The 26,497-nt window shown below is 38.5% G+C and overlaps 1 protein-coding gene across 7 annotated transcripts in view; it reads left to right on the top strand.

Annotated features, from left to right (window-relative positions):
• Positions 1-26,497, top strand: part of PAN3 (poly(A) specific ribonuclease subunit PAN3) — a 149,584-nt gene that overhangs the window by 37,443 nt on the left and 85,644 nt on the right. For 6 of the 7 annotated variants that reach the window (XM_062194432.1, XM_062194427.1, XM_062194433.1 and 3 more), the window contains exon 5: positions 13,637-13,798. The exons of the other annotated variant lie outside the window; for it this stretch is intronic. In XM_062194432.1, the coding sequence (XP_062050416.1) occupies positions 13,637-13,798 (162 nt within the window). The remainder of the gene's footprint in view (positions 1-13,636; positions 13,799-26,497) is intronic. 7 annotated transcript variants of the gene reach the window in all.

Genomic DNA, 26,497 nt, shown 5'->3' with positions numbered 1-26,497 from the left:
TTCCCAGTTGTGGGCTGTCTATTTAGGAATGTATGTGGGTACAGGTTTCATATATTTTTAAAATTGTTAATGGTTGATTTGAGGAGGTTTGAAACACTCTTGGCATAAGAGTATTTCATGTTATACGTTATAAATTGAAGGCATATGGGACTGCCTATTTTTCTTGTAGTAATTCATAATGTCTGTTTAATGACGTAAAGTGGAATTAACTAAAGATTATGTAAATATATAATTATAATTCCAGGTTTATCAAATAGGCTAGAATGATTAATTAGTGGCATTTTACTTCATAATGATGTTGGAGAATAGTGAGTTAGGCTGTAACTTACCATTCTTTCATAACCATTGAGGTAAATCATTTAATAAAAATCCCGTTGAGTCAGTCCCTGGCCATATGTGCTGCTTTTTGCCTATGAAGTTATGTGACATTTTTTTGAGTTCAGAGCATTCAGGTATCTTTACTTTGTCCTGTATGGAAAATTGAAAAGAAAGGACTGATTTCCTTCAATTTGAGACCATATGTGAACTTGCTAGATACATTTGCATAGCAACATACTAATTAGTGCCAACTTACCATCTGGTAATTGCTAGGTGGTAGAGAATTCTCTAGATCCTAAAAAATTTATAGAGAGAAGTTGTTTTCAATGGTGTGTTTTGAGGGTGAGTAACACCTGGGGAGAATGTATGCTTGATTATATGTAGTATAGGTAGAAGCGTCTATACATTCTTTGTCTACTTTCTGAGATAGATAAACTAAGAAGATATGGGTGACAGCTTTAGTAGTTTTACTTAAGTAAAATGTGGGATGTCAAGGGCTGTATTACATCTGGACTGTATTACTTTTGTAAGACACGTGAGGAACTTTCTGAAGAGCTCTGTACTATGAACATATGTCCTAGGGCGCTGCTACTTATAGTGTGTCGAGTGACCATTGCTAGTCCATGCATTGTTCCTTACTGTCTTTGAGGACACAAACAATTGAAAGCAAACATTTAGACATTTCTCTAACAGTTTGATAATAATGTGACATCCAAATATGTGATCATTCTTTTGTAATTCATATTTATTTTACATAATTATCGGACCATAATGTATAGGAAAAACCTTTAAAAGTGGTTGTTTATGTTGATGTTTTACATTAGATTATTAGATTTTACATTAGATTATTTCAAAATTCGTATAATTCTTGGCCAACGGTGGTGGGTTAAGAAGTTGAATCACAGCTTTACGTTCTGTAGGAGAGTTAAGCCCCCATCCCCCACAGCAGTAGATAAAGTTGAACACTGGTATGGAAATATTGGTAGAGGAAGAAAAAGATTGAGAGACTTCATGAATTACAAATTGATCCAGGCAAGCAGTAAACATTTCAGTTAATACTTCTTTTGGGAACAGAGTGTCTTTTTAACAAAGTTAGATGTTGAAATATAGATAATCATAAGTGAAGTGTTTAGTGCCACAATGTCTTGTTAATGATTTTTGCTAAGCTGTTTTACGCAAGGCTGTCCATGATTAAGGCAAATCCTAGACCAAACGAGTTTTTAGAATTTGTGTCTTGCATTCTTAGCTTCCCACTTTTCATGTTTCTGAGCTGTTGCCCTTCACTTTTCCATTTTATTTTTATAGGACGTTCCTATTCAGCTTCTTCACCCTAATAAAGCAAAAATAAAGAAATAAAAAGGATCTGGTACCCATCATTTATGTTTCTTTGATTTATTTTAGTCAGTATGCAGCTTTATGGGCTTTTGCTTTATATTTTAAATTGTGGGATAATAATTTAACATACTTGTACTTTCTTTAGGCTTTAATAGCAAGTTAAATTCTTTGGAGTTGGGAGACACAGATTTAAATCTCACATTTATTTCTTCTATTTTGTATTTTAAAGTTCTTTGTTAGGATGAGGGAAGTGGGCTCATCTGCCGATGGCTTATGAGGAGAAAATGGGTGGTGCAGGTCCAGTTCTGGATTATTCTGCATGAGAGAATTTCAGTAATAGTACTTTCTTCATTGTTGAGTGTAGTTTTGGTTCCCATTTGTACTCTTGTCCAGCGTAAGAGCATACGTTCTTCTCTACCACTTCTATTAGAAAACTTATGATAGATATTTTATATTTTATATTTTCTGATTAAATGACATTTAAAATTCTTGTAGCATTTTTGTTTGAAAGTCTTTGAAAGATCACTTATGTTTTTACTCTAGCAAAGAATGTGGACTAGCAAACTAGAGTATTTGTAGAGTTCTTTCGTGGAGAAAGGTACATTTGATGAAATCAGTAGAATTATTGTATGTACAGTTTGGAATACAGATTCCTTCTTACTACTGCTTGAAGGTTAGGCCCTTTATGCATATCAGAATTGCAGTCCTGAATGTCATAAACAATTGTTTTGTTTTTAAGTTCTTTATATATGTTTTCAAAGTAATAATACTTTATTTAGTAATTGGATTTCCAGTAAGCTGTATCAGATTCTTTAACCCATGAGTATTATACAGTAATGTTTCTGTGGAAAATATGTTTAGAATTCCCAACTAAACATATTCAGAGCTATTTTTCCTCTCCTGGAGTCACTAAACTTTTTACCTCCACTTGCCATGCTGTGCCGGTGTGTACTCTGCCATCGTGTAGGTGTGGTGTTAGACCTGCAGTTAATGTGTGGCTTCCCTTTTGATATCTAGTAGTTACTGGAGTCCAAGTTCCTACGCAGGGGAGCACTCCTGCATGGCTCCTGTATATAGTTTGCTTAGAGCCTCTTAGTGAACTTTGTCTCTCAAAGAGCAAACAGTAAGAGTAGTAGTAGCCTGGTGGTATTGGATAATACTTAAGGCTTTAGGATTTGTAATTGGATGCCAGGAAGTTACAATTGAAAACCTGTTTCTTCACTTAGTAAACCTTCTATTTATTTGCAAATTGAGAATACTAATATATAGTACTTACTATGCAGAGTTGTTTGGCATACTAAATGAAGTACCTTGCCTGGCACACAAGTACTTGGTAAATGGTAGCTGTTACTGGCAGGTAGGTAATGCATTGTTATTCCAAGCCTTGCTTGGAAGCTGCTAACTATTATTAGATACATATCTCTTGCTGCTTACTTTAGGTCAGGCTGTATTAAAATTGCCTAATGAATAGCTGCTCTGAATATGTCCTCCTTTTCTTGGAGGTGTTTAGGCTGCCTCCTCTTCTAATATTAATTTTTTGCCTTTGTCCCCACTGAAACCTCCTGTTAGCTTCTCAAACATGTCTTCACTTTGGACCCCAGTTGGGGTCCTCTTGCAATGTAGTTCAAGAAATATAGAAACTTCATTTTATTTTATTTATATTGATGATTTTCTGTGTTTCACATAATATAGTAAACTTACATATTCCTTTCATAACTTAAATGTTTTATGTCTTTTAATCGTCCCTCCCCTCCAATTCTTAGAAAGGTACTATCTTGCCCTATTTTTGGAAGTTAAAATTTTGAGAGACCACATGACTTACCTAGAATAACATAGATAATATTTATTCATCTTTAAGAGGAAAGCAAGAATCTCTCTCTATAAGGATAATATGAGAAGGGGGTAAGATGACTTGAGCTTCTGTAAGGTGAAAAACCAAGAGATAGTGGATTTACTGAGAGTAGGAAATAAAACGTCAATTAACCTTTTACCTCCCCTCATTTCTGTGATTATCTCATTGTAAATTTCCATGACCACAGTTTTTTTTTGAACAAGAATACAGATTTTGATGGTTGTCAGACAATCTTTCACAAAAGCTATACAAATTTATATTCCTTCTCATAGATACTGGTTTTCTTAAACACTGGAATATAAAATTTTTCTTCTGTGATTTTTATAGGCCAAAAATTTTCATTTAAATTTGATTCTATTGAATTTCATTTTTATGTTTATTGGACCTTGGTGTATGTTTCATTTCCTTTGTTCATTTTTCCTCATTTTTTATTTTTTATTTTTTTATTTTTGACAGAGTGGACAGTGAGAGAGAAAGACAGAGAGAAAGGTCTTCCTTTGCCGTTGGTTCACCCTCCAATGGCCGCCACGGCTGGCGTGCTGCAGCCAGCGCACCGCACTGTTCCGAGGCAGGAGCCAGGTGCTTCTCCTGGTCTCCCATGGGATGCAGGGCCCAAGCACTTGGGCCATCCTCCACTGCACTCCCGGGCCATAGCAGAGAGCTGGCCTGGAAGAGGGGCAACCGGGACAGAATCCAGCGCCCCGACTGGGACTAGAACCCAGTGTGCTGGCACCGCAAGGCGGAGGATTAGGCTGTTGAGCCACGGCGCTGGCCCTTCCTTTGTTCATTTTTCTTTTGGACTGTTCTTTTTAAATTCATTTCAAGAGCTCTTTGTATATTTGAAAGTCAAACCTTTTCCATCAGATGTTGAAGTCTCTCTCCCCATTTTGATTTTGGTCTTGAATTTCAGTTTTCAAAGTTTTAAAATATCATGCTTACACAGATATTCTTGCATTAAATACATTAAAAAGAATACAATATTAAACTCATCTTTGCCAAAATAACATGAATAGGCTCTAGTCTGATGAGTTGGTAATTTTGAGTAAAATTATTTGAATGCATTATTTTTATTGCTAATGGTCTGTAGAAATCAGCTTCCCTTAGTAAATGGCTTATATTCTTTCTCTTCTCTGCTTTTTAACCAGAAGACTTAAATGTCTTTTCTATTTATTTCTAGTCTGTTCTTTCCTTAAAATACAAAAATAACATTAGATTGAAATTGATTTAAAAACAAAATGCTGATAAAGGACTCAGTTTTGAAAGGGTTAGTTTTCTTTTTCTGCTAAGAGTACTGCAGGTTGACTTTCCAGGATTGTGTTAAGATAACAATATGCTTTGGAAAGAACAGATCAAATTCTGTTGTAACACATGAGTGATTCAACTGTGTACTCTATATAATTTAATTGGTATTTTGTGTGTAGTGACCCCTTGTTTTTGTTGAATCGAGAGATTTTTCTGAATTAGGATTTCTGTTGTATTAAGAGCTCATGAAAAATTTTGTTTTAGAAGGCTTTTTTATTTCCCCAGTGTATGTGGTGGTATGGTGTTCATTATATTTACATGTGGACTGAAATTTACAAAGCTTTTCTTTATAATATGTTATACTTTTGGCTATAGGCATCTAATTTTATCCTTTAGGGGATTTTGAGTTCTTGTTACTAATAATGATAGTTTAGTAAGACCATAGTGCATGCACCAGTTGGACCTTGGAACTAGTCTCAGCCAACTAGTTGGCTAGCTTCTTTATACTCTACTCAGGTCATTGCATTTACATAGTGTAATAGCTAGTATTAAGAGCTTGGCATTTGGACTGGCACAGTGGCATAGTGGGTAAAGCTGCTATCATCAGTGCTGGCATCCCATATGGACACCTGTTCAAATCTCATCTGCTTCACTTCTGATCCAGCTCTCTGCTAATGGGCTGGGTAAGCAGAGGGAGGATGGCCCAAGTGTTTGGGCCCCTGCACCCACGTGGAAGACCTGGAAGAAGTTCCAGGCTCCTGGCTTTGGATTGGCCAGTTCCGGCCATTGTGGCCATTTGGAGAGTGAACCAGCAGATGAAAGACCCATCTCTCTCTCTTTCTCTCCCCCTCTAATTCTTTCAAAAAAAAAAAAAAATTTTTTTTTTTTTTTTTTTTAAAGAGCTTGGCATTACTGATTGTTGGTCCCTGTTTTCTAAGAAGTAGGTTTAAGGAATGAAATATTAAAGATGGGTTTAGAATTCTCATCCACATTCTTGCCTGTTTTAAGGTTACCTTAACCAAACCCATGTAATATTTTATCCCCCCAAATTTGTTGTTCTTGTATTTTTTAAAAAAGGTTTGTTTGTTTATTATTTATTTGAAAGTCAAAGTTAGAGGGAAAGACAGAGATCTTCCATGCCCTGGTTCACTCTCTAGATGGCCACACCATCCAGGGCTGAGCCAGGCTAGGAGCCTCAGCTAGGAGGCAGGCATTTCATCCAGGTCTCCCACATGGGCCTTTGAATGAAGACACTAGCTGTTCTTCTTACTGATTTCATTTGTACCAATTAGATTCAGAGAGACATTCACTGATTTACTACCCAAATGCCCATATCAGCTGAGGTTGGACCAGGCCAAAGTCAGAAGGCTAGGTCTCAGTCTGGGCCTCCCAATTAATTGAGCCATTTTTTTTGTTTGTTTGTTTGTTTTTGTTTTTTGTTTTTTGACAGGCAGAGTGGACAGTGAGAGAGAGAGACAGAGAGAAAGGTCTTCCTTTGCCGTTGGTTGACCCTCCAATGGCCGCCACGGCTGGCGTGCTGCAGCCGGCGCACCGCGCCGATCCAAAACCAGGAGCCAGGTACTTCTCCTGGTCTCCCATGGGATGCAGGGCCCAAGCACTTGGGCCATCCTCCACTGCACTCCCTGGCCACAGCAGAGAGCTGGCCTGGAAGAGGGGCAACCGGGACAGAATCCGGCACCCTGACCGGGACTAGAACCTGGTGTGCTGGTGCCGCAAGGTGGAGGATTAGCCTATTGAGCCACGGTGCCGGCCAATTGAGCCATTTTTACTGCCTCCCAAACTACATTAGCAGGCAACTGGAATTTGAAGTAGAGATGACTCCATCCTTGACACTCCAATATGGATGTAGGTGTCCCAAACAGCATCTTAACTGCTGTACCAGACGGTTTGCATTCACTTAGGAGTTTGTATTTGGTCATCTGATGTTTAACTAGAATAATGTTAGAATATTATAGAATGTGGAATAGATACACTTGAATAGCAGGCAAGATTCAGTTAAGAATAGAATCTTTGGAGTCCAACCTTAGGTTTGTTGTAAGATTACAGGCAAGTTGTTGTAATGTTCTAAGACTCACTTTAGTCATCTGTAAAGGCATTCTAATTATAGGCACTGTTTCATAGAATTGTGCATATTAACCTTCATTAGATATAAAAAACTTGGCATAATGTCTTCTGTTTATCAAAGGTTAGTATATTTTTCTGTTGCTTACAATTCTGCAGTTTTAAAGCTTATGTTTACCTGATTCTGCATGTGTGTAAGATTACTTTTCATTAACTTAGTTTAACAACTATCTTAGTTTAATTTCTGAAGATACTCTGTGTCAAGATTTAACTGAAGTAAGTGTATACACATAAATTAAATAAATTGGAAACCTTTTGATAATAAGTAGGCATTTTAGCATGATGATTACTTTTGGTCAGGGATTGAAAAAAATGTACTGATAATTACAGTTGATGGTTTATTATGAAAATAACTCACCTTTAAAAAGAGAACTTTATTCATTTTCACTCAATATTTTAATTACTTTGATGTGGTATTTTATTTTTTTGTATTCTGGTGCATTCTGAAGCAAAAGAATGCAAAAAGTTGCATTTTGATGTTCTGGTTCTTTAGAAATTAAATGTGGGGACCAGCGGTGTGGCCTAGCGAGAGGGTTAAGCCACTGCCTGTAGTGCCAGTGTCCATATAGGTGCTGGTTTGTGTCCTGGATGTTCCACTTCCCATCCAGCTCCTTGCTAATGGACTGGGAAAGCAGCAGAAGATGACCCAAGTGCTTGGGCCCCTGCACTTACGTGGGAGACCCGAAGGAATTTCTGACTCCTGGCCTGGCTCCGGCTGTTGCAGCCATTTGGGGAGTGAACCAGTGGATGGAATACTTCTCTGCCTACCACTGCCACCCCCTCACCCGCTCTGTAACTCTGCCTTTCGAATAAGTAAATATTTTTTTTCTTTTTTAAAGAAGTTAATGTGGCCTTACCAAGGATGTTCCAATTAATTTCATTTTTGGTGACACAAAATTCCTGTTTAACAATGAAGTTTGAAGAATAGAATTAGTGTTTTGTAGGCTTATTAAGTTTTCATAGATAATATTCCTTCAGTGATCTCATAACAGAACTTTAAAAAATGTTTGTTAATCATGTTTTGCTGTAAATTTAGATGAACTTTTTCATAGTAGTTTCATCTTTTCTTTTTAAAGATTTATTTATTTTATTTGAAAGTCGGAGTTACACAGAAAAGGAGAGGCAAAGAGTGTGTGAGCGCAAGGTCTTCGATCCGCTGGTTCACTCCCCAATTGGCCGCATTGGCCGGAGCTGTGCCAGTCCGGAGCCAGGAGCTTCTTCCAGGTCACCCATGTGGGTGCAGGGGCCCAAGGACTTGGGCCATCTTCCACTGCTTTCCCAGGCCATAGCAGAGAGCTGGATCGGAAGTGGAGCAGCTGGGTCTTGAACCAGTGCCCATATGGAATGCCGGCACTACAGGCAGTGGCTTTACCTGCTATGCCACAGCGCTGGCCCTAGTGCATTACTTTTTTTTTTTTTTTATAAAAGACTTTTTTTCAATTTTTAAAAGATTTATTTATTTATTTTGAAAGTCAGAGTTAGAATATGAGAGAGGGAAGGAGGATGAGAGACAGAGATTCTTGCATCCACTGATTCACTCTCCAGACGGCCACAGTGGCCTATGCTAGGTCTCCCGTATAGGTCGGAGAGGTCCAAACACTTGGGCTACCTTCTACTGCTTTTCCCAGGCCATTAGCAAGGAGCTGAATCAGAAGTGAAGCAGTTGGGACTTGAACTGCCTTCCATAAGGGATAGTGGCATTTCAGGCAGTGTCTTTACCCACTATGCCATGACACTAGCCCCTGGTTTTTCTCTTTAATATATAGTAATTTATTTCCATTTTGTAGGAAAGAAGAATGTGAAGATACAGTTTTTACTCATGGAAACTTTCAGACACCAGAGCTCAGGCTTAACTGTATTATCACAAAAGTTTTCAGGGTGAGGTTTGATTTAGGAGGCCCTTCAATGTCGTACTTGTCCATATCTATTTGGTGTGAATACACCCAAGTAAGCAGGAATGATTGTAATGCTGAAGATCACACCTAATGCCATTTTGTCTCTAGTTCTTCTTCAACAGGCAGCATCAAAATCAGTGATACTAAGACAGAGTAACTGTGTTGAAACTGAGGTCAGGGTGTTGGGATCTTGAGATATATCTGGGTTATCTGGGTTGAAATACTCTGTTGTTGGAGCTCTGGATCCTGAGGCTAAACCGTTTCGTGGGACACTACCTTCCAGGAAGCAGCCATTACAGGAATGTCAGTTACTATGCTTTTGATTTTCAGAGAGAGTTCTTAAAATTTAGGGTATTGCAAACATTTATCCTGTGATAAATTTGTTTCTCTGGCTCATTATTAATGATTAGATTATTGTATATGATGTGTGAGTGATAATGTGAGACATTTTGGAGGTGGTGCTGTTTTCAAATTACCAAAAGAGTAGTGGTTTGAAAATCGCTTTGTTACTTGATAACTTTAACTACATTTTCTGTTTAATCACTGGTTTTTATAGGTAGTTGTTTAGTTAGACTGTGAACTTTTTTCGGGAAGAAAATAGTTCCAAGTGATGATTGTATTTCTGTGAAGGTCAGAGAGGCCAATTCTGAAATGTTGAGTGAATTAACACAGTAAATAAATATGTGTTCACTAGGGTACAAAGCTAAAATAGTTCTAAACTAAGACTGCTAGTCTGTCCTTTGACATAGTGAGTCTGGAGACTTAACTCACTTGTTAGGAATCAGAGCGTACATCCCCTAATCTCAAACCATGGAAATTAACTCGAATGGAATGGGAAAACCATTTTTGGAAAGCTGGTGTTTTGTGGGCTTTGAGTAGTGGTTTTGGAGACAAAGTGTTTAGGTCAAACTCCAAAGGGATAGAGAGATACAACGAGTTCAGCTATTGAACTTAAGGCTGTATCCTTTTTCATCTTGGGAGGTGACCCCTTTTCTGTTTGTACCACTAGTTGTTTCTTTTCCAGATTTTCTCTGATATTCTAAAGATCTTTATTGCCCAAAGTGTCCTTATCAGACCAGCAGCACATTCAGTCTTGGGAGCTCTTCAGCTATGCGAAGTCTCAGGCCTTCCTCAGTGTTACCATGACAGATTATTTATTTTAGTATCATCCCTAGAAGATTCGTTTGTAAATTACAGTTTGACAAACTCTACTCTGGAATACATTCTGAAATTTTTTAACCTTGAAAATGTTTGTTCAAGCCCTAAGTTTTTTTAATCACCAATACAAAGGATAACACTATTTTCAACAGCTATCTAATTTTGTTGCTCATTTAGATTTTGTGAAGAAAAATAAAAACCAGTCACTTTAGTTATTTTGAGACTTAGGTGTGTGTGTGTGTGTGTGTATGTATGTGTATGAGAGAGAGAGGAGTAAAGAAGCTAGTTATAGGCTCTGGATATTTTATCAGGAAGTTGTATACAGTTGATGTATAGAAGGTAGAGTAGAAAAGCTGGTTATTATGAGGATTGGCATTTTAAAATATTTCCACTGCATTATAACCAGCAAGATGGGGCTGACCAGACCATCAGTTACATAGGATTAACAAGGGAATTTGCTATTATTAAAATAAACCATTACATTTTCAAGACTGGGTAGGAATTTTTAGAAGCTAATGAAAAGGAAGAGGGGTTTATTCTGGAGGAGGGGCTTGGACCTTATAGAACTCAGAAAGCTTTAGTAAGTGAACATTTCCCTTACAGTTTTGTTTGCCCCTTTTATTTCTTCATTTTTCATTTGACTTCTCCCTTTTCCCCATTCCCTTCTTTTCATTAATCGCCAGTAGTTATTTTACTCACCAGCTCTTTCTATAGTCAGACTCCATCCTCTTTCTGTTGTAATTGCCTCAAGTTCATAGGGTCATTTGTGTCCCTTTACCTGGAGAACACAATCTGGAGACATTTTTTGGTTGGCACAACTAGGGCAGTGGTGCTAGTGGTATCTAGTGTGGAAGACAGGGATGATGAACATCCCACGATGCACAGGGCAAAGAATTGCCTAAAATGTTTAACTGCTGAGATTCAGAAACCTTAACTAACACTGTTCCCAGAGTTTAGTAATTTGTCTGCCTGCTTGTAATTTTCGCTCCCTGATCTCTCTGCCACACTGCCATATTACTTACTTTCTAAATGAAATCTTCCCATTTATAAGCTTTCAGAAATTCCCCTTTGCCCGTGGTTTGAAGTACAGGGTGTAAAACAATAAATGTTTTTTATTGCTTTCAGTCTTTTGCAGTCAAGCCTCATCTGATGATATACTGAATACTTGTCATTTGTTCCAAATACCACAGTGCCCTTATGCTTTACATACGTTTTCCCTAGCATATAATACATCTCTCTCTGGTTGTTCTTGTCTAGACACGCTTATGTTTCCTTCAAAATACTGCCAAGCATTTGCCTTATTTGTCAGGCTGTTACTTTTCTGTATTCTACAGAAAGCATTTAGCACCTTGATTTTATGTTCATTGTTATATCGTGATGAGCTGTTTTGTTACATATTGCCTTACCTACTAGATCATGTTGTCTCTTTGAGGGATAAGTATGTATTTTATTCACCATTGAATTCCTAGTACAGAGAACAGTTTGTGATAAAAAGTAAGTTCTAAAATGTTTAGTTGAAAACATGTTTAATGGAGTTAATGATGATTCACATTTGCAAATTATCTTACAGATGAGATATTGCTGTAATTTATGTTCTAGGCAGTGAAACTATCATGCTTTCTATTGCTTCCATCTCTTTTCAGATGTCATTTTTGTCCTTGTGCATATAATGGTATTTTAAATGATATTGATACCTTGAGTCTTTTCATCATCATACGTACATACATATAGTTATTATCATCATGTATATAGTTTTATATAGTTATCATCATATATAGTTTAGAGTTTAATCTCTGGCTATTTATTGAAAAAAACCTTATATTTATAATGGCACATGTTTGGACATCTTTTCTACCTAAGATGAAAAGCCTAGGAATAGTTGGGTTTTTGGGCATGGGGTAGAGAGACAAGGGTGATGAATTCCTCTTTGGAAAAAAACAAGAAACATCATTATATAATGACAGCTGTTGAGAAAGGAGGATCATATGTTAGATATATTTTAAACCCTTTTTCTATGTTACTTAATGCAGTACTATGTAGAAAATAAATTGTACTAACTGTAATAACTGGGTCAAAAATGGGTCTGAATTTGAAGTCTCAGAATTACAGTAGATTATGTAAAGGAATAATTTTATTACATTCATATATATGAGTAGGTGTTCTTGTATAAGTCCTGTTTGACAGGATATGATTTTGTTTAAATATTTTCTAAAATACAAATTTTATATTATCGAAGGCTTAATGAAGGTTATATTCTTAATGTATTCATACGTCAAAACCTTGATAGTTGTCTACTTGAACTCAAAAACTTGAGTTTCATTTTATATTCTTTCCAATGAGATATATTACTAGAAACAAGTTATTTTAAACCACTTTGGCGTATAATGTTCCTATGAATCATGAAGAATGCATGATTGATTATTCATACCCATAGAAGTTTCTTCTGATACAGAAGGTAACTAGGTTGATCCAAGACAGCATAAAAGTAGAAATAGTTTAATGAAGTTTAACTTCCACTGCTATAACTGTTGATCAGGTAATCTGGTTACCTTTCATAATGTCAGGTTAATTATTTTGACCCTCTTAAATTCCAGTATAGAAGAGGCACACTTGTGGGGAGAAAAATATAATTTGTGTAGGGTTATTTGCAAGGTTTTTGAAATTTAGAAAGCAAATGTTCAGGTTAATTCTCTTTATACTAGACAATTTTTAAAATCCATGTTTGGCTGTGAGAACTTTCAAATGTTTCAGTGGTCATGACAGAACCATAGTTATACATAGATTTTCTTATTGAGGTTTTAAATTAGATAACTTTGTACACATATATCAGTATTCCTTGAAGGGGCAGATTATACACAAGCATAACACACAAATTCCCTGTAAGACACAGTTTAGTGCAAATTGTAAGGAGATGGTGAAAACTCATTACATTCCAGGTTTAAAAGCACTGCTCACCACTGTTAAGATGGTTTATTAACTTTATTACAATGTTACCCAATGATTTTGTTGGACAGTTTATTCAGTAACAATTAAATTACTAAGATTTAAAAGACCAAAAAGGTTTGTGTTATTGTTACTTTGTTGCTTTTACTTTTATTCTGAAATTAATTTCTTTCCATTGAGTACCTTAGTTTTAATGCTCATTTCAGGTAGAGTGATTGTCTTGGAATCTAGCCTAATGTGCATAGAAGTTTTTAAGGTATAAAAATCCATTGCTTAGGAATCAGCTCCTTCTTTTAAATGGAGTAGTTCTTACTAGAAAATAAGGCAACAAGTTGAGGAGCAGAAAAAGTTACAGTTTGGAGAATTTTTCTAATCTGTATTTTGTGCCCTTGAAGCCATTTCTTCATATTGCAGTGAGAATAGGTAAGTGCCAGTGGAAAATTGTGCAAAGCATTTACTTTACTGATAATTTCTTCTATTTATTAACTAAAATCAGATTACATTATATTTCTGTATAACACCTGTAGCTTTATATAATATTGTTCAGCCTCTAAAGGACTGTGGATTATTTTGGAGGTATGGGGTGGAGGTGGGAAGTAGTGGGGATGATATGGACATTAGGAGGAGTATCATAGAAATTTTTCTTGTTCCCTATTTTACCATTCCCCTGTCTTCTATATGTTAGTTATGTTAGTTTAGATTAGTGTGGGGATGTTAGGAGTGGCCTGGTTTCTTTCCTTCTTTTTCCTAGCCAAGGAAGTATCGCCTGGGGATGCTGGAAGAGAGGCTAGTTCCGATGGGATCAAAGGCACGGAAAGCAAAGAACCCTATTGGCTGCCTTGCTGACAGGTGTAAATCAGGAGTACCCATCAATATGGTTTGGTGGAACAGAGTCACAGAAAACAATTTACAGGTAAAAATGATTTTTATTAGACGTTTTTGAAAGTGAATATCATGGCAACTTTCTGTATCTATGTGTGATGGCGGGTGTAAAAAGATTGGATGACCTATCTGAAATACCTGAGTGGTTTCTAAATTTTTGAATCAAAGTGTAGTTAGTGGTTCAGTAACCAACTTAATGATTTTTAGCTTCAGTGGCTTTTTAAGCTTCTCCTGTTTCTGTATTTTCCTTTTCAACTTGTTAACATTTGAGATCAATTAGTTTTTAATACAGAGTTACTTAGGATATTACACTCAAAAGTCATGTTATAAAAGTTAGTACAGAAAGTCCCATTTGTTTAGAATCTGAACTTTATATTTTTATATATATATCTTTTATATATAAAAGCTTTATATCTTTTCTTTCAACTTTTGATAAGAAATAAAAATTGTGTATAAACAAACATCAGATTTCCTATATAATCACATTCGATGGTATGTTGTCGTAGGGTCCTTACAGATGCTTTTCAGTCTTTGACTCTGCCTTTTCTTGTCAGTTCTAAACAATGAAAAGTGAATTTTTATAATTCAAGGGCTAGCTAGTCCCTATATGATGTTGAAGTACCTGTAAAAATTTCATATTCCATTTTAGTTTGGATTATAACTGGTAATTATTTTATAGTATAGATAATGCTTTTGGTCAAAATTTCAATTTAGCCAAAAATAGTAGCATATATTCTTTCTAAATTTTGAGTAAATTAGTTTTAAAAATAATTCCTAGCCAATGTCTGCAATCCCACGTTTACAAAGCATAAAAAGATACTACAAATTTCACAACTTGGTTTTATTTCGGCCTCCTACCTTATAAACATTCCATAATATCGTTTTTTTTTTTTTTTAATTCAAAAATTTACATGGAGGGAGGGAGGGAAAGAATGGGAGGGAAGGAAGGAGGCTACAATGGCTGGGGATGAGCCAGGCTGAAGCCAGGAGTCAGGAACTTCTTCCAGGTCTCCCATATTGGTAGCAGGGGCCAAAGCCCTTGGGCCGTCCTCTGCTACTATCCCAGGCTAGTAGCGGGAGCTGCATCAAAAGTGGAACAGCTGGGATACAACCCAGCTACCATGTGGTAAGCTGGCATTGCAGACAGCATCTTTACCTACTACTCCATAATGCCAGCCCCTCTTGTTTTGTTCAGTATAGATACACTAGCAATATCTATGCTACCTTGGGCACAGGAACAAAAATGTTACTCTCAAACATGTTGCAAAATGTGATATTTGCCCCCAAATGAAATTTTGGTAGTCTTTCTCCCCCCCCCCCCCCCCAAAGATAATGGGAAGCCATGTATCATGTATGTACTTAAAATATCGTTGGAAAATTTTGGATTTGTCAATTAGGAATAGTGTTTTACCTGAGTTTTTCTTGTCTTTGGGATCAGTAGGAGAGAGATTAGAGATGGGATTTTTTTCAATTTTGAAAAGGAAACCTGAAAGTAAATTGTACCCCGCCTGTGTAGGAACAGATAGATGTGGCACTAGAACTGCTTGTGAGTTGTGGGGATGTTATACTTAGCAATGCAGAGGTGTAGACACTAGGCTTCTCTGCCACTGTCCCTCCCTCCCTGCCATTTATCAGCAGTAGTAGTTTTGAGGTCACTTTTGTTAGTGTATGTTAGAACATATACTAGAGTTATGCTTTTTTGTTAAGACATCTAGTAATAAATTTGCATTAATGTGTGTGAAAGATTGAATCGGTGTCTAGTATTTCAAATACTGTTATTTTATGCTTCAAAAAGTTTTTTTAAGGAGACGCAGAATGTTAATACTCTGAATTTGAGCTTTTTAACTCTAAAATGCCTTACATTTATCAGTCACGTGTTGAAGTATTGAGAAAAATCCAATTCTTCTCCATTGCTGTCTTTGGGCATTCCTAAACAAGGGACCTGAAGATTATGTTAGTATATATTTTTATATTTTAGTAAGAAAAATAATTTTATATATCAATTCCCTAAGATTTTTTTTTGGTTTTGGGTAATGTTTACCCTTTAATATTATTTTTTATTTTTAACATATAAAGGTTTAAATTGTTAGCCATATATATTAGTCTTCTGTGTTCCACTGATTTTTTTTCCTTTAAGGCCTAGGTCCTAGGCCCAGTGTTGTGGCACAGTGGGTTAAGCCATTGCCTACAGTGTTGGCATCTCATTTGGGGGCCAGGTTGAGTCCTACCTGCTCCTTGCTAATGGACCTGGGAAAGCAGTAGAAGATGGCTCAAGTACTTGGGCCACTGCACCCAACTGACCCAGAAAAAGCTCCTGTCTTCAGCTTGGTCCAACCTGGCTGTTGCGGCCACTTAGGAAGTACACTAGAAGATGGAAGATCTTCTCTCTGTAACTATGACTTTTCAAATAAGTAAATTTTTAAAGCTTAGGTCCTGGCTGGCGCCGTGGCTCAACAGGCTAATCTTCTGCCTTGTGGCGCTGGCACACCGGGTTCTAGTCCCGGTCGGGGCACCAGATTCTGTCCCGGTTGCCTCTCTTCCAGGCCAGCTCTCTGCTGTGGCCAGGGAGTACAGTGGAGGATGGCCCAAGTCCTGGGGCCCTGCACCCCATGGGAGACCAGGAGAAGCACCTTGCTCCTGCCTTCGGATCAGCGCAGTGCGGCGGCCATTGGAGGATGAACCAACGGCAAAAAGGATGACCTTTCTCTCTGTCTCTCTCTCTCTCACTGTCCACTCTGTCAAAAATAAAAATAAAAAAAATAAATAAAGCTTAGGTCCTTTCAGGTTAGAAGAATATTTATATTTATTTATTTTAATAATCATAGCTAACAGTAGTTCTTAATTGTCTTGTGCCATGTACTATGCTAAGCTTTACATACATTGCCTTTTGGGCTTCCTAATATCTCATGGGATTAATGTTACTGTTAAATGAAGAAACGCATTCAGAGAAGCTGAGTAATGTTAAAAATCAGTAGAGGAGACAAAATTTGTGTTTATTTTTTTTAAAGTTTCATTTATTTATTTTGAAAGAGAGAGGGTGAGAGAGATCTTCTGTCTGGTGATTCACTCCCCAGATGGCTGCAAAGGCCATGTCTTAGCCAGGCTGAAGCCAGGAGCTTCATCTGGGTCTCTCATGTAGGTGGCAGGGACCCAGGCACTTGGACCAACTTCTGTTGCTTTCCCAGGTACATTAGTTGGGAGCTGGATTGAAAGTGGGGCAGTCAGAACAGAAACTGATGCCCATATGGGCTGCTGCTGGTGTTACAGGTGTCAGCTTTACCTGCTAGGCCACAACACTGGCCCCAGGAGCCAAAATTTGAACCCATGTTTTCACTTGGATGTGATACAGTTCTAACTGCACTGGTTTCCTGAGCTTATATAGGACAGCATTTCTTAAGGGTAAGATTGCACATGTAATTTTCTAGACATGGACTGTAGCTTATGCCCAAGTGTGCTGCTTTATTAAGGTCAATAAGGTCAATTCTTTTTTTTTTTTTTTTTTTTTAACAGGCAGAGTGGACAGTGAGAGAGAGACAGAGAGAAAGGTCTTCCTTTTTGCCATTGGTTCACCCTCCAATGGCCGCCGCGGCTGGCGCGCTGCGGCCGGCGCAGCACGCTGATCCGATGGCAGGAGCCAGGTGCTTCTCCTGGTCTCCCATGGGGTGCAGGGCCCAAGCACTTGGGCCATCCTCCACTGCCTTCCCGGGTCACAGCAGAGAGCTGGCCTGGAAGAGGGGCAACCGGGACAGAATCCGGTGTCCCGACTGGGACTAGAACCCAGTGTGCTGGCGCCGCAAGGCGGAGGATTAGCCTATTGAGCCGCGGCGCCGGCTTAAGGTCAATTCTTTTACCATATAATTTATTTTATTTCTCAGTGACATTTTCCTGCCTTTCTGGAACTTTAGGCGTTTCTTTACATTGATTTCTTCTTCTTTTTAAAAAAGATTTATTTATTTATTTGAAAGACAGAACTACAGAAAGAGACGAAGAGACAGAGAAAGAGGTCTTCCATCCTCTGGTTCCCTCCCCAAATGACCACAATGGTCAGAGCTGGGCCAGGCTGATGCCAGGAGCCCGAAGCTCCTTCCTGGTCTCCCACATGGGTGCAGGGGACCCAAATGCTTAGGTCATCTTCTACTGCTTTCCCAGGAGCATTAGCAGGAAGTTGAATTGGAAGTAGAATATACAGGACTTGAAATAGTGTCCATATCAGGCGATGGCTTTCACCATTATACCAGAATTTCGGCCTCTTTACATTGACTTCTTAATCTTGACCTACTGTTTTGCCTTTTTCGACTTCTGAAAATAAAATGAGTACCAAACAACAAAAAGCTTAACAAAATCTTTTAAGATTTTCAACTCAAGTGATGAAATATAATCACTCATACTGCCTTTATTCTCCTTAGCACCAGATTTCTAACATTCATGGTTGTCAACCTTTTGTTACTTACTAATCTTTTTGTTTTCCACCAAGAACAGTGATTTCATGTTTTCACTTTAGAATTAGAGATAATATTTTCTTCAGTCTCTTGTCATTTTATAGAGACCAAATTTATTCTTCATATGGCATTAGAAATACTGATAATATGGGGCCGGCGCTGTGGCTCATTTGGTTAATCCTCCACCTGTGGCGCTGGCGTCCCGTATGGGCGCCAAGTTCTAGTCCCAGTTGCTCCTCTTCCAGTCCAGCTCTCTGCTGTGGCCCGGGAGGGCAATGGAGGATGGCCCAAGTGCTTGTGCCCTGCACCCGCCTGGGAAACCAGGAGGAAGCTCCTGGCTCCTGGCTTCAGATCAGCGTAGCTCTGGCCGTAGCGGCCATTTGGGGGGTGAACCAACGGAAGGAAGACCTTTCTATCTCTCTCTCTCACTGTCTAACTCTATCTGTCAAATAATAATAATAATAATAATAATAAAAAAATACTGATAATACCCAGTTGTTCTCCATTAATGTGTTTGTGGAATCCCCAACTGGGGACCCATGAAATCTTTTGTACTCTTTTTCTTCATTTATTTACCACCTGTTTATTCCTTAAATGTGTACAGTTTCATGTCACCAAATTTCTGCTGACACTCTCTGTTTTTAAATGTTATATTTATATGTAGACTTGAAAGCCAGTTAGAAATCTTCCATATGCTGGGTCACTCTCCAAATGGCCACAATAGCCACACAAGGCCAAGGTGAAGATAGGATCTTGGAACTTCATTTGGGTCTGCCATGTGGGTGCAGGGATCCAAGCACTTGGGCCATCTGGTGCTGCTTGCTAGGGTCATTGCAGGAAGCTGGATGGGATTCAAACCTATGTTCATAGAGGATTCTGGTGCAACAGGTGGTAGCTTAAGCTGCTGTGCCGGCAACACCAGCCCCTGAAACTGCTGCCAGAGTTTGTTGTAGATCTCCTTAATTGCTAAATCTAACAGTTTCATGCAGTTCCTAGACTGCTGGCTATGTTTATTTTTGAAACTCTTTTCTCTTTGCACTCTTAACTCTTTGTTTCATCCATGATTCCTTTTGAATTCTGTTCTTTGTATGTTCTTTTCTTTGCCTGCTCTTTGTTTATTCCTGAAATTTAAATAAAGTTTAAACTGTCTTCTGAGTTCAAGACTCAGATTTCTTGTGCTTTCTGCTATCTTTGCATGTAGATTTATATCCCCCATCGTTGCAGATCTGACATGTTTAAGCTTATTTTTCTGTTCTCCACATCTGCTGCTTTTTATGTATTCTCCTGTATTTCTACTTCAGTTAATGGTATTATCATCTTCCCAGTCACTGAGACTAAATATCTTTTGACTTCTCCTTTCTTGCCATCTCCTACATTCTGCCACTTACTATGAGACGTTAACTACTGAGGTTTGGCTGCCAATACAGTGGGTAATAATACAATTCCTGTCATATTGAATCTTTGTAACAACAACCACATATTATCCCCATTTGATAAAAAAAAATGAAAATTGTGTTTTAGAAAAACCTAATGCTAATTTTGATTTAGCATCCCTAATCTGAAAATTTGGAAACAGAAATGCTTTGTAATCTGAAACCTTTTAAGTACCACAAGGCACCACATATATTTGTGGAAAATCACAAACTGACCTCATGCAATGGGTTGCAGTCAAAATGCAGCCCTGCTAAAAATGTTGTATAAGTTACTGTCAGACTGAGTGTGTATAAGGTTTATATGGAACAAATGAATTTTATCTGTAGATTTGGGTCTTTCTTTTCCTCATGATTTCTTATATATATGCAATTCTTCAGAAATCTGAAACACTTTTGGTCCTAAGCATTTTGGATATCCTGTATGTGGTAGAGCTGGGATGCTAGCCCAAATGTATTTAATTCTAAGCCCAGAAGTTTTCCTGTTACATTGTTTGCCTCTAATCCTTGTTTAAAAATCTGCAGCATCTCTCCCTCCTTTCCTTGTTTTCAGCTGTGACATCATTTACACTTTATGCATAAACATCTTCTGAGTAATTTTTGTCAGATCATCTCCATCTGTTGTATCCTACCTTTCAAAGGCTGTCTCTCCATATCCATCCACATATACTACATTCTTATACAGTATCTTTTGTATTGTATTATATACATTATGAAATGTGGTGTCAGTTCTCTGTACTATTGTTAAATGAACCTTAAAAAAAAAAAGGCATTTTTCTTGTTTTTTCTTCAAGAGATGACTGAAATACTACCTCCTGTGAATACTTATTCAAATATCTGGCAAGGGAGGCAGGGAACATATGTATATATATTTGCATATGAGTGTGTGTATACTATTTTCCCGTTTTTAGAATACTTGGTGTTTACCAGTTGTTTCATTCTGTTTTTTGTTTTTTTTTTTTTTTTGACAGGCAGAGTGGATAGTGAGGGAGAGAGAGAGAAAGGTCTCCTTTTTGCCGTTGGTTCACCCTCCAATGGCCATTGCGGCCGGCGCATCTCGCTGATCCGAAGCTTAGAGCCAGGTGCTTCTCCTGGTCTCCCATGAGGGTGCAGGGCCCAAGGACTTGGGCCATCCTCCACTGCCTTCCCGGCCCATAGCAGAGAGCTGGCCTGGAAGAGGGGCAACCGGGATAGAATCCGGTGCCCCTACCGGCACTAGAACCCGGTGTGCTGGCGCTGCAAGGTGGAGGATTAGCCTGTTAAGCCACGGCGCCGGCCTCATTCTGTTTTACAGTAAATTTTCTTACCTGTTTATCTTTTCCCACTGAATTGTAAGTAATCGAGGCTAGCCATGTGTGTGTTCTATTTGCTTAAGGTATTACGCTTGTTTGAAAATGCCACAGCTTAATTTTCTTTTATTGTATAGTAGATTTTGTAAAATTTCATTCTGAGACTTTTATGTATTTATGAAAATTGATCATACTTTTTTTTTTTTTTAAAGATTTATTTATTTGAAAGGCAGAGTTTACTTAGAGAGGGAGAGACAAAGATCTTTTATCTTCTGGTTCACTCCCCAGATGGCCACATTGGTCTTAGCTGGGCCAGTCTGAAGCCAGGAGCCTGGAGCTTCTTCCCACGTGGGCAGCAGGAGCCCAAAGACTTGGGCCATCTTCCACTGCTTTCCCAGGAACATTAAGAGGGAGCTGGATAGAGTGTGGAGTGCTGAGACTGGAACCAATGCCCATATGGGATGCTGGCATGGGCAGGCTTACCTGCTACACCACAATGCCTGCTTTTTCACTGGTTTTATTTGAATTTTGTAGCCACTGTTAGTACTATTTAGTTTTAGTGTCTCAATTGATTTAGAACTAAAGTTGGTAATTTCTTTTGAAATATTAGAGATCTTCCATTCCTTAAAAATCAATGTTTAATAGTATCCAGTTATTCTTGATAATTTTTAGTGTTCTGAGCATGGTAATAGTTTTAATTACCTCTCAACAGTGTTTTTTAGTGAAAAAACTTCCCTGTTTTGTATTATTCTCATAATCGAACACCAGCAGATGGTAAATGGAAGATCATCTAAGACTCCGCCTTAGGAATACTTTATTTCATCTAAGTTCAAATGCACTTTTGTTCTGTGATTGTACAGGCCAAATGCCTTTGCTTGAGGTAAAAATATTTTATCACGTCTCCTATAGAATTGTTGTGAGAGAGCATATTTCCAAGCACATAAGATATTTCTATAAATGTTTTCTTCTTTCAGTTTTACCATGGTGTCTCCTAAAGTAGGTCTTCGTGTATATTTATTTATAGAGTACTATGTGTAGTTATATTCACGTGTATATGTCATCGTGGTATGTGTAGAGTGGTGCAGTGATATTTAACTTTCTAGTGACTTACATTTCAATGCTGATTCACTTGAGTATTTTCAAAAATTAGTTTTGATTTGCTTTTTTCAGGCAAAGGATAACAGTGTAACAATGTGTTTCTTCACATAAAAATTTTGTGTAAAATTCTTGGGAAATGCGTGATTTTATAAACTTCTTATGATGTTATAGATTAAGTTTTACCTGAAAGTAATAACATGTTAAATCTTGTTCATTCGGTCTCAGATCTTTGAAAATAGTGAGATTTTCAATCATAGCTTATCATTATTACTCTTAGTTTATCCAGCAAACAGTAAGGACTGTTTTTCTGTTAGGGGGTCCATCTGACTTCATTATCTACTTTTCAGCATTTCTTTTGATGATATTTTCCCCTCTTCTGCTCTGATCAGATGACATTTCTGGTACAAGTGTTTTAAAATGTTCACATTAAATCTCTTGGCCCACAGGTTCTCTTGCTTATTGCTGGTGCTTTTAAAATCTCAGAGCTTTTGAACTCACTGGATATACTTTATCTTTAGTTACTCTCTAGGTTTTGTTGTCTGTATGTCCAAGGAAAAGGGGAATTTAGGCTTTGAATGGAATGTATTGAAAATTATGAGGTGAAGTTTCAGCTTAGCTGCTTAGGTTTCCTTGAGCCTTTGAAGAGTTGGGTAACTGTGTAAAGTGGCAGTGGCCCTACTTTAGCTATAGGATTTTGTGCCCTTCGTTCTACTCCAGACCCTCTCTCCTCTTCTCTACAGTTCCTGTTGTTTAGCTATACCAATTTATTTGAATCTACTCAGCCCTCACTTTCACTTTTGAATAATGACTTTATGTCATACAGAGTCGGGAGAAAAAGGCCATTGGGAATGAATTTCCTCAATTCTCAGCTCTCTGTATATTTTATTCATATCCTTTCTTAATCTTTTCCTCCTTTGTCAGACAAATAGATGCTCCTTTGCTGTGTGCTCTATAACTCATCGTTGTTCCTTCTAGCAGTTTATTCTATCACCTATCTCTAATTTTTAGGTTTTCTGTCCTTCAACATTGATTTATTCCTCTTACTTTACAAACACAGTATGTTTAAATCTCTCCTGTTATTTGGGGAACCTTAGAACAAAGAGTGCTACATGAGGAGAAAGGTGATTAGTATGTTTAAGAAACTGTGCTGTACAGTTTGGGCAATGTTTGTTACTGTGGCTACTTTTCCATCTTTCATTTATCTTTAATTCCTTGTATGTTCCTTTTCCCTTTGATCACTGTATTAAAAACTTTAATAAGTTTACTAACTGCCAAAATTGGCAGTGTTTTTTAAAAAAGATTCTTATTTATTTATTTGGAACCCAGAGTTTTATATAAGAGAGGAGAGGCAGGGAGAGAGAGTAAAGAGGGGAGATAACTTCCACTCACTGTTTCACAAATAAGATAGATATCTACATTTATTTAGGTCTTTAACTCCTCACTGGTATGTTTCTTTGTTTGCTTTTAAAGATTTATTTATTTGAAAATTACAGTTACAGAGAGGGAGCAGGAGAGGCAGAGGCAGAGAAGAAGTCTTCTATCTGCTGGTTCATTCCCTAAGTGGTCATAATGGCTAGGGCTGGGCCAGACCATAGCCAAGAGCCAGGAGATTCATCCGGTCTTCACGTGGGCGCAGGGGCTTTCCCAGGCACATTAGCAGTGAGCTGAATTGGAAGGGGAGCAAGTATCTTTATTATTTGTTTTTGAAGCCCTCTTGTCCTTTGCCTTTCCCTTAAAAATTCCTGAGCTCTTTTGCTGACTGTCTTCTCTTTTACTGTTCACAGTGCTTTTCGGTGTCCACAAATATCTTCATTACTTCAGCTACTTCTGTTTGGATTTGGATTTGACTTAAGTTGTTTTTTTTCTCCCTCCTCCAAGTTCTCTGCACTTACTCTAAATATTATATGAGGATACTTAAATTCATTGAAAACTAAAAATAATGTGCATTTTCTTTGAACTTTATTTTTTAAGATTTATTTATTTGAAAGAAAGAGTTACAGAGAGAAAAGGAGAGACAGAGAAAGAGGTCTTCCTTCCACTGGATTACTCCCCAAATGACCATAACAGCTGTGGCTGAGGCAGTTTAGTACTAGGAGTCTGGAGCTTCTTCCATGTCTCCCACATGGATGCAGGGGCCTAAGAACTTTGGCTGTCCACTGCTGCTTTACCAGGCACGTTAGCTGGGAACTGGATCAGAAGTAGAGCAGTGGGAACTAGAACCAGCACCCAAATGGGATGCCACCTCTGTAGCTGGGAGCTTAACCTGCTCCGCCACAGTGCCGGCCCCTCCATGAAGTTTTTTTTCTTTGGTTTTTTTTTTGGACAGGCAGAGTGGACAGTGAGAGAGAGAGAGACAGAAAAGTCTTCCTTTACCGTTGGTTCACCCTCCAATGGCCGCTGCAGCTGGCGCACTTCGCTGATCCGAAGCCAGGAGCCAGGTGCTTCTGGTCTCCCATGCAGGTGCAGGGCCCCAGGACTTGGGCCATCCTCCACTGCACTCCCGGGCCACAGCAGAGAGCTGGCCTGGAAGAGGGGCAACCGGTACAGAATCCGGCGCCCCGACCGGGACTAGAACCTGGTATGCTGACGCCGGGTTAGCAGGCGGAGGATTAGCCTATTGAGCCGCAGCGCCGGCCTCCGTGAACTTTTTGATGTGTCTTTGTATTTCTAGTTTATTCTGAACATCTTCATCTATATTTCACAGGCCTTCAATTTCTGTATGTTTAAAATGGCAACATGTATTTTCCTTCAGACCTGTTCTTTCATTCACACATGAATGAGTGTCACAAAGGACACTCATTCACAACTCTATGTCCCTATCTATCTTTGTTATTGATGTCACTCAGTGTCTGATTTGTGAGACCTTTTTTACTCTTCTTTCCTTACCTGCCACATCTTTCAGCTACTAAAATCTATCACTTATGCTACTTTGAAATTATCTTCACTCTTTTGTTACTGAGTTACAGTTTAACTCCAGCTTTGTTGCTTGGACTGTGAACATTATAGTATCTTACCTGGTTTCTTGCCTCTGATCTTACCTTTCAAATCACTTCATTATTACTTGATCTTTCTTATCTTTGTCATTTAGTTTTTTTTTTCTAGGAAAAAATCTACCTCTCTTTAGAAAGCATCCTAATACCTCTTTTTTCCTTTTTAAAAGATTTTTATTTTAATTTTATTTGAAAGGGTTTCAGAGAGAGAAGTAGAGACAGATATCTCTTCCATCTAAACTAGTTCACTTCTCCAGTGGCCACAATGGCAAGGGCTAGGCTAGACTAAAGCCAGAGTCAGGCACTTCTTCCAGGCTTCTTTCAGGTCTCCCACGTGGGTGCAGGGGCCAAAGCACTTGGGCCATCTTCCACTGCTTTCTCAGGCGGACTAGTAGGGAGTTGGATTGGAAGTGGAGCAGCCAGGACACAAACCTGTACCCATATGGGATGCTGGCATTGCAAGAGGTGGCTTTATATGCTAAACCACCACACTGGCCCTCAGCACTGCCTCTTGATCTTTTTTTTTTTTTTTGACAGGCAGAGTGGACAGTAGAGAGAGAGACAGAGAGAAAGGTCTTCCTTTTGCCATTGGTTCACCCTCCAATGGCCGCCGCGGTAGCGCGCTGCGGCCGGCACACCGCGCTGTTCCGATGGCAGGAGCCAGGTGCTTATCCTGGTCTCCCATGGGGTGCAGGGCCCAAGGACTTGGGCCATCCTCCACTGCACTCCCTGGCCACAGCAGAGAGCTGGCCTGGAAGAGGGGCAACCGGGACAGGATCGGTGCCCCGACCGGGACTAGAACCCGGTGTGCCGGCGCCGCAAGGCGGAGGATTAGCCTGTTGAGCCACGGTGCCGGCCGCCTCTTGATCTTGTTCCTGCTTCCTGCTGTGGACCTACTGAACATGGACTTAGAGTACCCTGAAAATTGCCATGTCTTCATGCTTCTGCCTTTGACCTTTTTGTTTAAACATTCGTGTAGTTTTGTGTACCTCCTTCCCTCCATTTCTTCCACTCTGTTTTTGACTTGGCACATCTTTCTTTTGGGTTGAATTCAAGCATTTGGTCTTGTGAACTAATTAGATAGCATTAGACACCTGCTCACTTATGCTATTGTCCTGATTAATTATTTCTATAGCTCATTATAAAGGCTAATAGTTTATAGCTTATTGTGGATACTTAATGTTTTGTTTGATACATGAATGTTCTGATCTCTTGGGAGTGTAGCATTGCTTTGGGTTCAGGATGCATTCAGTACCTGAGAGCTGTCAGCCTGTGAACATGCAGTGCCTATGTTTTCTCTAACACAGTGTCTTTTATGTGTTACTGAATGAGTGAACATTAGTGATTTTCTAGCTATGTGAATGTCTGGCCTACTGCTAGTCCTGAAATATCATGTATTATAGTCTTAAATTGTCCCTTGATATTACTTCATGGCAAAAAATTCCATTGTGGAAAACATTTGGAAATCTTAATAGATGTTAAAT

Source organism: Lepus europaeus, chromosome 6, assembly GCF_033115175.1.
Source record: "Lepus europaeus isolate LE1 chromosome 6, mLepTim1.pri, whole genome shotgun sequence".
NCBI lineage: Eukaryota > Metazoa > Chordata > Mammalia > Lagomorpha > Leporidae > Lepus > Lepus europaeus.
This window is presented reverse-complemented; position numbering and strand designations above follow the sequence as displayed.